Source organism: Dromiciops gliroides, chromosome 5 (genome assembly GCF_019393635.1).
Source record: "Dromiciops gliroides isolate mDroGli1 chromosome 5, mDroGli1.pri, whole genome shotgun sequence".
Taxonomy (NCBI): domain Eukaryota; kingdom Metazoa; phylum Chordata; class Mammalia; order Microbiotheria; family Microbiotheriidae; genus Dromiciops; species Dromiciops gliroides.
The window spans coordinates 43,155,173-43,171,847 of record NC_057865.1 but is presented as its reverse complement, the minus strand read 5'-3'; the positions used below and the strand labels follow the sequence as shown (position 1 = coordinate 43,171,847).

At 40.8% G+C, this 16,675-nt stretch overlaps 1 protein-coding gene across 1 annotated transcript in view; it reads right to left on the bottom strand.

Moving 5' to 3' along the window:
* Nucleotides 1-16,675, bottom strand: part of KIAA1143 (KIAA1143 ortholog) — a 35,540-nt gene that overhangs the window by 18,026 nt on the left and 839 nt on the right. The window contains exon 2 of the mRNA XM_043969252.1: nt 8,488-8,632. Within this exon, the coding sequence (XP_043825187.1) occupies nt 8,488-8,632 (145 nt within the window). The remainder of the gene's footprint in view (nt 1-8,487; nt 8,633-16,675) is intronic.

Sequence of the window (16,675 nt, the reverse complement as noted above, 5' to 3'; positions counted from 1 at the left end):
ACTCCAGAGGCATTCATGGAGACGGGGCTGGACGGCTTTAGAGGAGGGCAAGACCTGGGTTTGAGTCCTGCCCTATACACCTACCAGCTCCTTTACTCCAGACGAGCTGCTTAACTCTTTGCAGTTACTCTCCTCATCAAGACCACAGTGCCTGAGGCGTCTCCCTTCTTCACAGGATCTCTGTGGGGATCAGATAGAGTAACAGGCAGAACTTGAGCTGGGAGGGACCCCAGAGATCATCTAGTTCAAGCCCCTTGTGTTACAGAAAAGGAAACCTAGTCCCAAAGAGGAAAAGTGATTTGCCCAAGACAAACCAAACAGGCAGTGAATGTCAGAGATGGGACTTAAACCCTGGTCCTATGAAGAATTCCAAAGCCAGGGCTCTGTCCACTTTGTCAGTTGTGAATTACTGTTATTTTTATAATTACTAGCAGCAACAATAACAATGTAATTGAAATATTTAAGACAGTTCACAAGAGCGCCCCAATGAGCTCAGACTACCCACCCCCAAAGGAGTCACATCCACATGTCTATGGGGTCATGGGATTCCCACTGGACCCTTTCTACTGCAACATAATGAGGAGAAGATAGAGTGGCCATTCCCAAGACAGGCTCAAGTCCAAGAGGGTTAGAAGAAGGGATGATGAGAGAAGTTGGGTCACAGTCTAACACAGGATTCTGAATCTAAGGGAAACGTGCAGCACTAGAGATTCAAGAAAGAAATCAGCTCTTGGTTTACAAGACTGAGCCGATGTGATCTAGAAACAACATGGGCAGAGAACTCATAGACTGATTACAAATGAGATGATGTGCACGTGGCACTAAATCCCAAAGTCAAACCTGTACTACATGAGCTGGAAAGTTACTTTTAATGTGACTGGCAATGACCCAAGATTAAAGTTTCATGCTGGGGTATGAAATGGAGCAAGTCCAGCCTAATGTGGCAGATAAACGACGCACAAGAATACAAACTCTAAAAAGGTTGAGTTAGCTCGCTCTTTGGGACAACGGGGAAGCTCTTTGAAAACCCCATTCTAGGCGGCACATTTTTACACAAGCAAAGTGAACAGGACCAGAATAACATTAATACAGTTAGAACGAAGAAAGCCACTTGCTGCCAAGGTTGGGTCATCTGCATATATCAGAAAGTCCCTGAGCCCAGATGAACCAGAAAAGCAGTAGAAAAATCAATCTGAAAGATTGTAACAAATGCAGGGAAAGGACATCTCTTACCAATTACCATTTTGGCTTTTATGTAATTTCATTTCTCAGGAGATTCTTTCTCTCTCTCTTTTTTTTAACTTTTGAGCCAACAACACTGCTTTGTTTTAGAAAGTTCTCTGAGGAAATCTGTAACAAAGACTGATCCCATAAAAACCATGGAAAGTTGCTATAACAAATTCTAGCCCATCCTTCATTAAGAAAGAAGAACTATATGTGAGATTGAGCCATAAAGAAGAGTTATGCGTGGGGTTTGCTAGGTTTTCTAAAGATAATTTTGGTTGCAAAGTTGCATTCTGGGTAAATGAGAAAGCAAAGGAAGAAATGTGAGGGCATTATAACATTTTTTGGGCCTCCCCTTAACCGTAAATTGGGATACAAAAGTAGCATCTAGAGAATACGGGTGGTGCTTGAAGCATGTGGCAATGGTAAATGGATTGTATTTCCAACAAGAGCAATATTAAAATTCAGGGTTGTTTGAGTTCCTGACTAATAACTGTGTATTGTATAGACCTGCAGCTATGACCAACAATGCAATAGAAAGGCAGATACAACAAGTAGAAACCGCTATAATTATTTAAGAGAGTAAAATGATACTTCAATTTCTATAAAGTATATTCTACCCATCACTTATAGAGGGAATCCCAGTGTATTATAAAACATACAGATAGTACACAAAAAAGGCAACTCTATTGCCCATAAATTTTACTTAACCCTGATATATGATACTATATGATACTGTACTATATGACACTTAATTTTTTTTAATTTAAACAATTTTTAAAAGAATATATACTTTTTATTTATTTTCTTACATAGAGAAAGTTTTGTTTTGTTTTATTTTGGGTTATCTTCACTGTAACCATAAGGGAAAGGAAAACAGCAAAATTTGAATAAATTTAGGGAAGGAATCAAACTATGCTGTTTAGTTTTAACTGTTTTGTTTTGTTTTTTTTTACAAAAAAATAAATAAAAATGGAGAAGTGGAGCCAAGATGGTGGAGGAAAGGCAGTAACTGGCCTGAATTCTCCCAAAGATGCCTCTAAATCCCTCCAAATAATGCCATAAGACAATTCCTGGAGTAGCAGAACCCACAAAAGGACAAGGTGAAATCATTTTCCAGCCAAAGACAACTTAGAAGGTTGGCAGGGCAGGTCTATCGCTTGGGATGAGAGTGGAGTGCAGTCCAGCGCAGGCCGTGCCAAAGGAGTCACATCCAGCACAGACCCAGCCCCAACAAACCAAGAGCAGGCCTTGGGAGCCACTGACTCAGCAGTGGAAGTGACTACTTTTGGAACTCTTAGCCCGAAGGAGATTACAGGGGCCTCTTGGCTAGCACTGAGGTAGGACTCTGTTGCTTTGCCCATACTTGGATCCAGGTTGTGGTCCAGTGTGGTAGTTCCAGGGCAAGAAGGAGCACTAGCACACCTGAGCTTGTGGCCACAAGTGGAGCAGGGCCTCTCCTCAAAGTTCAGGGCAGAAAAGCAGGCTTGTGGTCACTCACAGACCAGAGCACAGGCCAGGAGACCACCTTAGATCATACCACATACAGGTCCCTAGAAGTATCGCTGAAAACAGCTGCACAAAACCCCTGAAGTTTGGGACAGTGTGCGCTCCACCCTGGAAGCAGAGCCCTACTTTTAAAAAGAGTTAAAAGCCAAGAAATAGGCTGGGAAAATGGGCAAATAACAGAAAAAAATTCTGACCACAAAAAGTTACTATGGTTATAAGGAAGATCAAAACACACTCTTAGAAAAAGATAACAAAGTCAAAGCTCCTACATCCAAAGCCTCCTAGAAAAATATAAATTGGTCTCAGGCCATGGAAGGGCTCAAAAAGGACTTTGAAAATAAAGTAAGAGGGGGAAGCTAGGTGGTGCAGTGGATAAAGCACCGGCCCTGGATTCAGGAGGACCTGAGTTCAAATTTGGCCTCAGACACTTGACACTTACTAGCTGTGTGACCCTGGGCAAGTCCTTAACCCTCATTGCCCTGAAAAAAAAAGAAAGAAAGTAAGAGAGGTAGAGGAAAAAATGGGAAGATAAATGATAGTGATGCAAGAAAATCATGAAAAAAGTCAATAGCTTGGTAAAGGAGACACAAAAAAATACTGAAGAAAATAATGCCTTAAAACACAGATTAGGCCAAATGGTAAAAGAAGTACAAAAAGCCAATGCGGAGAAGAATGCCTTGAAAAACCAAATTAGCCAAATGAAAAAGGAGGTACAAAAGCTCTCTGAAGAAAATAACTACCCCAAAATTAGGATTGACCAAGTGGAAGCTAATGACTTTATAAGAAATCAAGAAACAATAAAACAAAACCAAAAGAATGAAAAAATAAAAGGCAATGTGAAATGTCTCACTGGAAAAACAACTGACCTGGAAAATAGATACAGGAGAGATAACCAGAAAATTTGGGGGCTACCTAAAAGCTATGATCAAAAAAAGAGCCTAGACATCATCTTTCAAGAAATTATCAGGGAAAAGAGAGCAAAATAGAAATTGAAAGAATAAAAACTCCTAAGAATATTATAGCCAAATTTCAGAGCTTCCAGGTAAATCAGAAAATATTGCAAGCAGGCAAAAACAGTTCAAGTATTGTGGAGCAAAAGTCAAGATAACATAATATTTAATTTAATTTTTTTTAATTATTTTAATTTATTTTATTTTTATAAAATTTCTTTATATAAAAGTTTAACTTTTTAATTGAAATAATTTTTAAATTAATACATTAAAGGATCAGAGGGCTTGGCCAAAGGGCAAAGGAACCGTTTTACAACCAAGAAATCACCTATCCAGCAAAATTGATTATAATCCTTCAGGAGAAAAAAATGGGCAATGAAAGAGAAGACTTTCAGGCTTTCTTGATGAAAAAACCTGAACTGAATCGAAAATTTGACTTTCAAATACAAGACTCAAGAGAAACATAAAAAGATAAACAGGAAAAAGAAATCACAAAGTATTTTAAAAGGTTAAACTATTTACATTAAGACTCAAGAGAAACATAAAAAGGTAAACAGGAAAAAGAAATCATAAAGGATTTTAAAAGGTTAAAGTGTTTACATTCCTACATGAGAAAATGATACTTGTAACTCATAAGAACTTTCTCATTATTAGGGTAGTTGGATGGAGTATATATAGACAGAGGGAACAGGTGTGAGTGCAATATGAAGGGATATCTAAAAATAATAAAATTAAGGGGTAAGAGAAGAGTGTATTGGGAAAAAGGAAAAGGGAGAGGTGGAAGGGGGTAAATTATCTCACATAAAAGAAGCAAAAAAAGCATATAGAGTAGAGGGGAAGATGGCAGAGGTGAGAGGGAGTGAGTGAACCTTACTCTCATCAGAATTGGCTCAAAGAGGGAATAACATACATACACAATTTGGTATAGAAATCTATCTTACCCTGCAGGAAAGTAGGAGGGGAAGGGGATGGGGGTGGGGAGGAGAGGATGACAGAAAGAGGGACAGGTTGGGGAGGGGGTAGTCAGAAACAAAACACTTGAAATGGGACACGGTGAAAGGAGATAGAGAATAGAATAAACGGCATGGGGAGGGAATAAGATAGAAGGAAATAAAGCAATAGTAACTGTGAAAAAAAATTTGAAGCAAGTTTGTCTGATAAAGTCCTCATTTCTTAAACATATAGAGAACTGAATCAAATTTATTAAAACAAGAGCCATTCTCCAATTGACAAATGATCAAAAGATATGAACAGTTTCCAGATGAAATAATCAAAGCTAACTATAGTCATATGAAAAACATGCTCCAACTCACTATTGATTGGAAAGAAGTCAAAATAATTCTGGGGTACTACCTCATACCTATTGGTTTGGATAATAGGACAGCAGAGAAAAACAACAAATATTGTAGGGGATATGAGGAAATTGAGGCATTAATGTACTATTGGTAGAGTTATAAACTGATTCGACCATTCTGTAGAGCAATTTGGAACTATGCCCAAAGGGCTATAAAACCATGAATATTCTTTGACTTGGCAGTACCTCTAATAGTTCTGTACCCAAAAAGAGATAAAAAAGGGAAAGGACCTATATATACAAAAAATATTTATGGCAGCTCTTTTCTTGTGGCAAAGAATTGGAAATTGAGGGGATTCCCATCAATTGGGGAATGGCTGAACAAATTGTGCTATGTGATTATGAGGGAATAATATTGTGCTATAAGAAATGATGTGCAGGAGGTTCTCTGAAAAACCTGGAAAGACTTATGTGAGCTGATACAAAGTGAAATGTACTGTGTACAAAGTAACAGCAATATTGTAAGATGATCAGCTGTGAGTGACTTGGCTACTCTCAGCAATACAATGATCCAAGACAACTCTATGATGAAAAATGCTATCCATCCCCAGCGAAACAACTGATAGTTTCTGAATACATATTGAAGCATAATTTTTTACCCTATTTTTCTTGAGATTTTTTTGTCTGTTTTCTTTCATAACATGACTAATGTAGAAATGTTTTGCATGACTAATGCATGTAAAACTTGCATATATTACTTATACTAAATTGCTTGCCTTCTCAAAGGGAGGGTGGGGAGGGAGAAAGAGAGAGAATTTGGAACACAAAGTTTTTAAAATGGATGTTGAAAAATGTTTTACATGTAATTGGGGAAAAATAAAATGCTAACTAAATAAATGATTAAAAAGAAACTTTAAAAGAAATTTATTAGCTGCGTTCCCCACCTCCTTCCTGTTTTCATTCCTTGTTTAAAGGGTAGCTTTCTAGCAGGGGATTTAAGGTAATATAATAACAAAATAGATCAATAAAATTTTAAATTAAAAAATAAAAGTGCAAGAAAAAAGAGAGGGAATTGGAGAAAGAAAACTAAACTAAACCAAATTGTACAATAAAATTAAGCGATAATTTTAAATTTTAAAGGGCTTTTGGGGGTTGATTTAAATGACATAGCTCTTGGGAGGAATGGGGAAGGAGGCAATGGAAAGCTGTGTACACAAAGTCAGGACAGACATTTTATTTTGATAGACTTTCCTATAGCAGAGGTATTCACAATTATACTCTTAGCCTTGTGGCTTGGCTCAAACTTGGGCACATTCTTTAGAAAAACGAGTCATCTAAATATGTGAAGGTCCCATTAAGGATGCCAAAGACTCAAATGGGTTGAAAGGTTCCAAGAACATAGTATAGTCAGCTAAACTAAAAGGTGATCCCATTGTTTTGGGATTTTGTTCACTATTCTTCCATATATGTATGCATACACACACTATCTATTTTCTGCATGTACATAGGTACACATGTTACTGTACATATGTATATGTACACAGTATATGTATATGCACTGAGAACTTATTAAGCTTTAATAGCTTAAGACTGCAATAACACTTTGGGGACACCCTGCAGCCCGGTGGGTTACTTAGCATCACTCTGAGCTCAGTTTCTTAGAATGAGATAAGGTATACAAAGCACTACATAAATGTTGGTTGTTAGCTAAATAATTCCTGAGTCCAAAGCTCAAAACCACCCCAAGGGACTGACGAAGGCTTCCAGGAGGCAGAGGCATCTGAGCTGGACTTTGAGGGATGGGGAGGAGTATGACTCTTAAAGATAGGGAGAGGGGGGATTTCAGGCCAGGAGAATAGCCAGAGCAAACGCAAGAAGGTATGATGACGGTCTAATGCATGTTCAATGGCAGAAAGCCATCTAGTGTGGCTGGAGTCTAAGAATGCACAGACAGAAGTAATACGAGCCAAGGCGAAGAAGGCACAGTAAGGTCAAGTTGTAGTACCCCTGTAATGTCAGGCAAAGGGAAGCCAGAGCAAACCATTAAAGAAGGAAAAAAATTTAGGAGGGGGTGGGAAGCCGTGCAAAAAGCCACCAAGAGGGGCAGCTAGGTGGCGCAGTGGATAGAGCACCGGCCCTGGAGTCAGGAGGACCCAAGTTCAAATCTGGCCTCAGACACTTAACACTTACTAGCTGGGTGACCCTGGGCAAGTCACTTAACCCCAATTGCCTCACTAAAAAACAACAACAAAAAAAAATGAAAAACAAGAGCTCTAGGAGGATGAAGATTGAAAAGAGGCCATTTAACAAAAAATTTTATAGGAATTAGACTGTGAGCTCCTTGAGAGGAGGAACTGTCTTTTTTTTTTGTATTGTATTTCTAGTACCAGGCACATAGTAGGTACTTATTACATACTTGTTGATTTGACCTGACTTCTTGACCAAGAAAAAAATACTTCATTAGTCCCTCTCTAGAAGGTGATCCCTACAACGTACATATTGTTAATCTAGTATTTATAAGTTGTGGTATAACGACAACATAATAGAAGATCTTATTAAAATTAGACTGAGCTTTCCTTTTAGACTTTGCTTTTCTTTAATGGCTGATTATTTTTGGTGGGAAGAGTTAGTTTTTTTTAAAAAAGCACTTCTTAGGAGAATTAGAGAAAAACAGGGGTTGTTAACAAAGCTATTGGAAGAAAGGCAAAACGGGGCAAATCCTGATTTGGAGACCATCAGCAGGTACAAATAACATCTGCATCTGACTTGCACACAATAGCTGGCCTCTATTAAAATGGCCCTTAGATCTTATCAATGTGGCTATTGCCTCCAAAGGTGCAGATCCCAACCTATGTGTGCCTGACCATCCCATGTACCTCTTGTCTATATCCTCCCACAAAGTTAGCCACAGTGGTCAGACCAAAGTGCTAGAAGCATCCTTCGGTTTCTCCTGACTTCATGAAATGTTATAGTAAGGTGAGACATGGGTTCAGAGAAACCTGGGAAGACTTTTATGAACTGATGCCGAGTGAAGTGAGCAGGAGAACCATTTATACATCAACACCACTACAAAAACAAGCAACTTTGAAAGCTATGGGAACTCTGAACAATGCAATGACCGACTGTGACTCCAGAGGGTGCTGATGAGGCAGGCCACCAAGCTCTAGGGATACCATCAAGGTGGGAACTTGTTTTGCTCACCTATGCATATCTGTTGCAAGAATTTTGGTTTTGGTTTTTCTTTTTCTTTTTCCTTTTAGATCTCAAGTGGGCTAGGTGGCAAGGGGTTAAATTTTTTTAAAAGGTCTATCCAAGTAGTGTGATGACCAGAAACCTTCACTTGGTTCTTCCACTTTTTCAGGGACTTTTTAGTAGGTTTTCAGCAAAGTTGACTTAGGACCACAATAAAATGCCAGCAGCTATGATAAGGACTAAATATCTTAGGAAAATATGATAAATTCATTCCATGTTTCAGGCTAATCTGGAAAATGAAACTGACTTAGAACATACCTGATTTGGAAGACTTTATCTGCTGCTTAATTTTCATTACTTCTTCTGCTGATAAATCTCCTTTTTTCAGTACAACAACTTGTGGCTGCTCATCTTCATTGTCACTCCTGTCACTATCTCCCTCGGGAATTTCAGGCTGAATTCTCTAAAAGAAAATCCCAAAACACAAACCAGATCACTAACCCCAACCAACTCCATAGATTTGAAATTGCAAAATGAAGAGAAAATATAACCTTACTAAGTAAATAATATAACCTGATAAATCTGTCCTTATTAAGTAACTAAGTGCTCCTAATGAATCTCACAATAACTGAAAAGCAAATATATACCAGGCCTCACCCCTACTACCTTATTTCTTTTACTTTTAAAAGACATCTGTTCATTGCCTTCTTTCAGATGATTTTTCTCATAGTTTACCAATACGTATGATTTCCATCACTCTTATAATCCAAAAGACAGAAGTGATTACTAATAGCCAATTACTGATAATCACGTCACCATCCCTTCCATACAATCTTCCTGTACCAGTATGGAGAGATGTGATGTCTTTCTGGAGCCTTGCTCTGGCTACATTCAAAGCCTCCATGTCTTCCTTTTCTCATTTTCAACCAACCAATAAGCACTAATCCTTGAAAAGTACCATCCACTGATGATTGATTGATGATGATGATAGCAAAATGTATGGTACTTTGCTGGACTATTGTGAAGAAAATTCTTTGTCAAGTATAAGGTACTATATAAATGTAATCTATTATAGCTGTTGCAAAAAACAATCTCATGGGTTTATTGTAAGGAAATTTCTTTTTAAAGTACTATATAAATGTAGTTTTACTATTAAAAAAAAAATGATGAGAAGGATGCAGACCTGCATGAAGTGATGCAAAGTGAAATGTACTGTATACAAAATAACAGTAATATTGTGAGATGATCTGCTGTGAATGACCTGGTTATTTTCAACAATGCAATCAATGATCTAAGACAACTCTGAAGGTCTTATGAAAAATGCAATCCATCTACCGAGAGAGAACTAATGGTATTTGAATACAGATTGAAACATAATTTTTTTTGTTAGTGCCATTATCTGAAGTTTTATTTTTGTCTATTTTCCTTCACAACCTGGCTAATGTGGAAATGTTTTGCATGACTGCTCATGTATTGCTTATATTGAACTGCGTAAGTTCTTTGGGGGGGGGGTGGGCAGTGGGGATGAAGGAAGAGAATTTGGAACACAAAGTTTATTTTAAAATTGATGTCAAAATATGTATTTTACATGTAATTTGGAAAATAAAATTCTAAATATAAAAGAAAACTTAAAAAAAAGAAACGTACTATCCACAATAATTCCAATACTTCAGGAATGTGTGATTTCATTCATCCAGACATGCTTCGCACCAATGAAGATGATCACTCCTTCATTACTTAGGAGATGGTCTTCTTGCCTCTCCCATTAGACTGCAAGCTCCCTGGACTATCTTTCACCTTTGTATCTTTAGCACTTAGCACAGCATCTCACACATGGTAGGTGCTTAATAAATGCACAGTAACCAAATGTAGCTAAAAAATGCATCACCCTGTGGCCAAACTCATGAAGAGCCTCTGCAAACCTGCCTAGTCTAGCCTGTTACCAAGCCTATATGCAAAGCCTTTCCAGTTTGGTGGTAATAACAATAAAAACTAGCATTTACATAGTACTCTTTGTTTACAAAACACTTTACATATGTTATCCCATTCAATCCTCACAACACCCCTGAGAGGTAGGTGCTGTTATTATCCCCATTTGATAATGAGAAAACTGAGGCTAAAGGGGATTAAGTGACTTAGCTGGGCTAAGATTCAGATTCAGGTCATCCTAACACTCCAGGGACCCTGTCACTAAGTGACAGCTTCTCCTCCCCAATATAGCCTCGGAGAGCCCAGAAAGATGCCCATGCTACCAAGAGGCATCAGGGCAGGCCTAAAGTGGAAGTGGTACAGAACAGACCTCCTCTATAACATCTACTATTGAGTCTTGTCCGACTGCTTGTCTTTATTTTCTCCTGTCGTTTATGGTAGAGACTTTAAGTCGGAAGCCCTGCTTACACACCTCGATTGGCCACATATTAGCAGCAAAACCTTGGGCAAATCATTAACCTCTAATCTCTCTGGGCCTCAGTTTCATCATCTGTAAATGAGACAGTGGGACAAGATCATCTTTAAGGACCCTTCTGACCCTCACACTGTGGTTGCCATTTGTCTCTCTGCCTTCTCAACCACTGTCTGCGTCTTGGATGGACGGCTATGAAAGGTGCCTGACTCAGTGGTGTGGGTAAATTAGGTACAGAATAAATGCTCTGAGAGGACAAAACAAAAAGAAAACAAAATCCTTTGGGATATTGATGAGACTGAGCTCTGGATGTTCTGGTTTTCCTTTAATCGATCCTTTCACTCCAAACGACTAGCTGAAAAACCAGTCCCTGGGACTGGTTCCCAGTCCCTGGGAAGTAGCTAAGCTTTTCCGAATTAGTTTCCAAAAAGGCCTACTGAGGTATATTGATAACGTTAATTACAGAATGATTTCTCCTCCTGCAGCATTCTCTCCTCCATGTCCGCAAATCACAGGAATGCACGGATAACAGGGCCAATTATGCTGCTAAGCTGAATAAGGATTCAATCTTATTCTTTGCCTGAGGAATACAAAAGAACACAGTGGACTTCTCCAAAAGTAAGTCAATTTCCCAGGTCAAATTGGTAAACAAGGCTAGATTTGGAATTAGAACCAATCACAATGATTACTATCAATATGAGTCGTCTTTTATTACTGTTCTTGGAAAAGTAAGCCAAAAGGTGATAAAGCTGGGAGGGAGGGAGGGAGGGAAGGAAGGAAGGAAGGAAGGAAGGAAGGAAGGAAGGAAGGAAGGAAGGAAGGAAGGAAGGAAGGAAGGAAGGAAGGAAGGAAGGAAGGAAGGAAGGAAGGAAGGAAGGAAGGAAGGAAGGAAGGGAGGGAGGGAGGGAGGGAGGGAGGGAGGGAGGGAGGGAGGGAGGGAGGGAGGAGGAAGGAGGGAGGAAGGAAGGGAGGGAGGGAGGGAGGGAGGAAGGAAGGAAGGAATCTGAAAGAACCTTTTTACTGCATGCCTACTATAAGCACTAAGGATACAGATACAAAAAGCTCCCTGCCCTCAAGAAACTCACACTCTGATTGGGTTGAGTAATTTGGGCAGGGAGTAGGGCCTGGCAGAACATAGCAGCCAGAGGCAGGGCAGAAAGATGGTGGTACTCCATCTCCTCAGAAGGAATAGTCACTGGTGCCTGTCTCATCAAAGGCATGTGGCAGGGAAGCAGCCTGGAGGAGGCGGAGGTACCACCACCATCCAGAAGTCCTTGCTGGGGGCGGCTAGGTGGCGCAGTGGATAAAGCACGGGCCCTGGATTCAAAAATACCTGAGTTCAAATCCGGCCTCAGACACTTGACACTTACTAGCTGTGTGACCCTGGGCAAGTCACTTAAACCCCACTGCCCCGCAAAAAAAAAAACAAAAAACAACAACAGAAGTCCTTGCTGGCTCTGAGACTGTGGGGCCACCCTTGGGGTGGAGTCCAAACTGTCAAAGGGACACAGCTGATTGTAATCAATTCCCATACTCCTTGTTATAAGGTCTTTCCACTTCTCCACCCTTTTTCTCAATGTTCTGTCCCCCACATGCCCAGGACTCTCCAGATTTCTTCCAATGAACCAGGCCCCTCTATTTCCAGCATGCCCTACCTGCAGCACCAAGCTCTACAACAGGCCCTCACCCTCTCCCTCTGTGCCTTCCCCAAATGAATTTCTCTCTTAAAAGAAGCAGTATTCTCTGCTTTAAAACATTCACACTAAAGCATGATGGAGCAACAGTTTTCAGTTTCCCAAAGCTAAGTAATATTTTAAAAGAGAAGTTTATTAAAACCAAAGGATCTCGAGCTAGCAGAATGTCTGGAGGTGTTTTTGAGGACAGAGCTGTTTCCACTTGCCTACATTGTGGCCATGCCCGCTGCAAAATGTGACCTCTTCCCATTTCAATAACTGAAAGCCAGGTGGTGTTAGAGAACAGTGACAATCTCAAAATCTGAATACAGCCACTTCCTGCCTAGCATTCTACAAAAACAACATGTTAGGAGGAAGGCTGTTAAAGGCAGAAGGATTTTATAGATTCGAGTTTTTAGTTTTGTACTTTATTAAGGCCATTACTGTGAAATGAGGTGGAGGTGAAGGGAAGGGTGCTGAAACTTCACGTGCAGTAGATCTGACAAAGATTCCTCTACCTTAAAAACATAAAACACAGTGGTTTTAAAAAGGTAGCCCCAACAGTAGCTATTAAACTCACTCTCATCTACTAATAATTTCTTTCAACAGAGGCAACAAAAATTAATGTAAAAACAATACTCTTATTTCCTGAGAAAGGAGAAGCCATTATTAAACAGCTTTCTTAGGTTATGACCCCAGATTCAGGAATCCTCTATCACCCAAGCTGTGTTAACTCAGAATCCTGAAATAATATGGTGTTCTCCCTTTTCTCATTTATACTACCAGGGTTCAAGAACCTAAAAAAAGTAATTTCTATTGCGTTATCAGAGTTCTACAACATAAACACTGTGCTTTTTCTAGTGTGTGTTTAATAAATATCATTTTAACATTATCAGTTCTATCAATGTGTACTTGGAAGAATACATTTTGTACTCCATCTGCTGGCTGGCCTTAGGTTCTTTCTATATTACTTCTCAGTTACAGTATTGGATTTTTAATTAAAAACTGGGGTGGGGGGAAGGGGGGAATCTAAATATCTCAGGGATATTCCTCTGGGTTCCAGAGGCTTTAATTAAATTGTAAAAGATTTTATGTAAACAAAAATTCTGGGTGCCAGGCAGCACTATATGTCATGGCATAAGGAAAGGAAGAAATACTCATTAAATGGTTTAACATAACTTTAAAACAGTAATTTAAAATTTCGATGTTTATGTGGCTTTCTTCTACTGTTATTAGAAGTCTATTAGTTCTATTAAGTTGGATAAATTGTCTGGGGAGTAAGGAGTAGAAATTTACAAACTGATTCTAATTTCTAAAAATCTATACTATACTTGTGTTAAGTTGAAAGGTATAAAAATGAAGTAACTCTAAGAGTGCTTGGACTGTTTAAAAAAAATTTTTTTTTCCATTTAAATTGAGTTCCAGCTAGGGAATATCTGTCCCCCAGCCTTTGGCTTTGAGAAATGCCTTTAGGCAAGGATTTGACTAGACAGCCTATAGAGGACGGGTGGGTTACAGTGAACCAACCATATGAAGAGATGATGCTTAGCTCAGATTTTTATGTCAGTCTGTAGTTGAGTAGTTGGGAAGTTAGTTAGAGTTCTTTGATACAAAAGTGAGCCGGTTAGGCTTGGGACGCCATCTGGAGACAGATTCCATTCAATCCTAGAAGCTGGACCTTTGGACACAAGGAGATTTGGGAATGGTGTGAATGAATTCATGCAAAACCGCTCCTGGGAAAATAACTCAAAAAACTTTGTCCATTTGACAATCTGAATTCCAACCCAAGTGTGCCACCCAGTCTCAGAATCCATCCAGTAGTGGGCCGTAATCTCATGATTATAAACTAAAGGGGTCCTTGGCCTTAGACCATAGACTTGCTGGATTACAGACTCCTTTGAAATACAGTCTCTTGATTGTGAATACTATTAACTTGAATTGATTATGGCTCTGTAGCTTTGGTTTACATCATAGAATTCTCCAGAAAGATTTCCTAGAAGGCAGCTGGAAAAAGAGGCTGCCCATCTGTACCAAGTGCACCTATCCATTCCTCTTTGGGTTACTTGATTCTTTGAAGATACTGGGGTTTCAAGGCTCCTAGTCATCCGGCATCACCAGAGGAGCACTGACATTACCACCTTAAATCCAGTGTTCATTTCGGCCTCTACTTCTTTGCTCATATCATGCCCTTGACTAGAGATGTCTTCCCCCACTTCCCTACAGCCAAAATTCTCCACATCTTTCAAGACCCCAGCTCTGATCCTGCCTCTCCCCCGTGGAACTGTCCCCAACTATTCCAATGCTACTTAGTACCTAGCGCCTATCAAGGATGTAGTGCTGAATCATCTAGTCTCCTTAAGTTAGAGGAAATTCAGCTTGGCTCAAGAAAGAGAGGACTAGGATGGGGGTCAGGAAGACCCGGATTAAAGGCCGGTCTCTTACATATGGGAGCTGTGTGAACACAAACAAGTGACTCCAGTTTTCAGGACCAAGACTAGAAGTTACAGGTGAGCTGCTGAGCTGTGGCAATCACCTTTCCTCACCAAGAGCTCGCTGCATCCAGGAAATGGCAGGTTGCTGTCCCCCTGACTCACCTAAAAGCTTTGAGAAGTCAGGAAGCCTGTCTTATACTCCAGTACTTCCACTTCTCTTCATAGTAGTGGGCAGGTACAGGTGGTATTCAATGAATACTTCAAGGGCTGGTGATTTTCGGGGGGGGGGGGGGGGGAGGCGCCCTCTGAAATGAGAGCAAAACATGAGAACATCCTGGAGTTCTGCATAACTAAGCTCTGGGATGAGGAAAGTTGAGTGGCTGGGTGCTGTGGACCACCCCAAAAAGCACGGAAGGGATGGCGTCACCAATACAACCCCATCTGTGACTGAGGCCCGTGGAATGCAGAAGATGAATGCTGGACTTAGTTGTGACGCACAGTACCTGTGAGATCACGGACTAGTTGCATCTTCCCTGTAAAAAGGAGATACTGGAGTATGTGAGCACTTTTTCTTTCTGAGTTGCTAGTGTTCATTAGTGACCACGTCCCCCAACTGCCCGGCAGCCAACCTGATGGTGCCAAGGTTATGTGGAATTTGTGTTAAGAGAGATGCCCCCTTTTGGGTGTGGATCAGACTGTTCAAGAGCCAATGACCCAAAGCCCTTCACCGGACTTCATTCCCCCACATCTTCCCTGCTAGAGGACCCTAGACTGAAAACCTAAAGGACCCTTAGAGGTGATTTAGTCCAACCTCCTTGTCCTGGGGCTCCTGTCTCTCCACTTGCTAACTAAACTTTTCTGAAAAAAGTTAATTTGAGAATAGATGTTTTTGTTTTTAATATTTTCTGCTCGCCACACCCGCAAGTAAAACAAACCAGTTGCAGCTCTGACTTGGGGTGAGAAAAGACTGTTCTGTATTTGACACAAACCAGCTGTGAGACCCGCTGCCCCTCCCCCGCCCCCCACACTAGGCTACACAGGTCAATAACTGGTCCAAATCTCCCCCTTTCCCTCCAAGAACACCCAACCCCCAGCACAAGAAGGAGGCTGCATGGTTCCTTGGGCCAGGAATCAGAAAGACCCTGAGTTCAAATCCAGCCTCTGACCCTTCCTAGATGTGTGACTCTGGCTAAGTCACTCAACCTTTGTGGGCCTCAGTTTCCACTTCTGTGGAATGGGAATAATAACAGCTCCCACATTGGGGGGCGGGGGGGGGGTGAGGCTTACATGAGAAAACAGTGGTAAGTTCCAAATAAATGCTAGCTATTGTTATTACAGTTATTTATTCTTATTCTCATTCTTTTTCTTATCATTACTATTATTATTTTGCAGAGCAAGAAGGGTTTAGTGACTTGCCAGGGTCACACAGCTGACAGGGTCAAGTGTCTGAGGCTGGATTTGAACTCAGGTCCTCCTGAATCCAGGGCTGCTGCTCTATCCACTGTGCCACCTAGCTGCCCCCTATTATAGTTATTATTAAGAGGTGAGGGACCTGCCCTAATCCAACCCTGGGGCAAGTAAGTGTTATGGGGAAAATAGGGTTAGGGGTCCTCAGGGACTCCTCTTTAAAGAATTACACCCTCTTGCACACAAAACCAGTTAGAATAGTTTAGTAGTTTATTTTGGGGCTGAGGAAGGGAAGGGAAGGGGAAGGCAAGGGAAACCATGAAAGAAATCCTTAGACTTCTCATGGGGAGAAGGCATGGCACAGAGAAGGGCTCTGAGATACCAATCTCCTCGAGCAGGAGACTGGCAGGTACTTTTATAGAGGACTGATGGCGGGGGGGGGGGGGGGGGGGGGGGGGGGGGGGGGGGGGGGGGGGGGTGACCATTTGACTGCGAAAAGTTCCTTTAGTGAGGGAGGACCATCCCCCACTGGTGGTGGCTGGAGGAGTTGGGTGAGGGGCAGCTGCAGATCTCTGAAGTAATCTCCTCAGGAC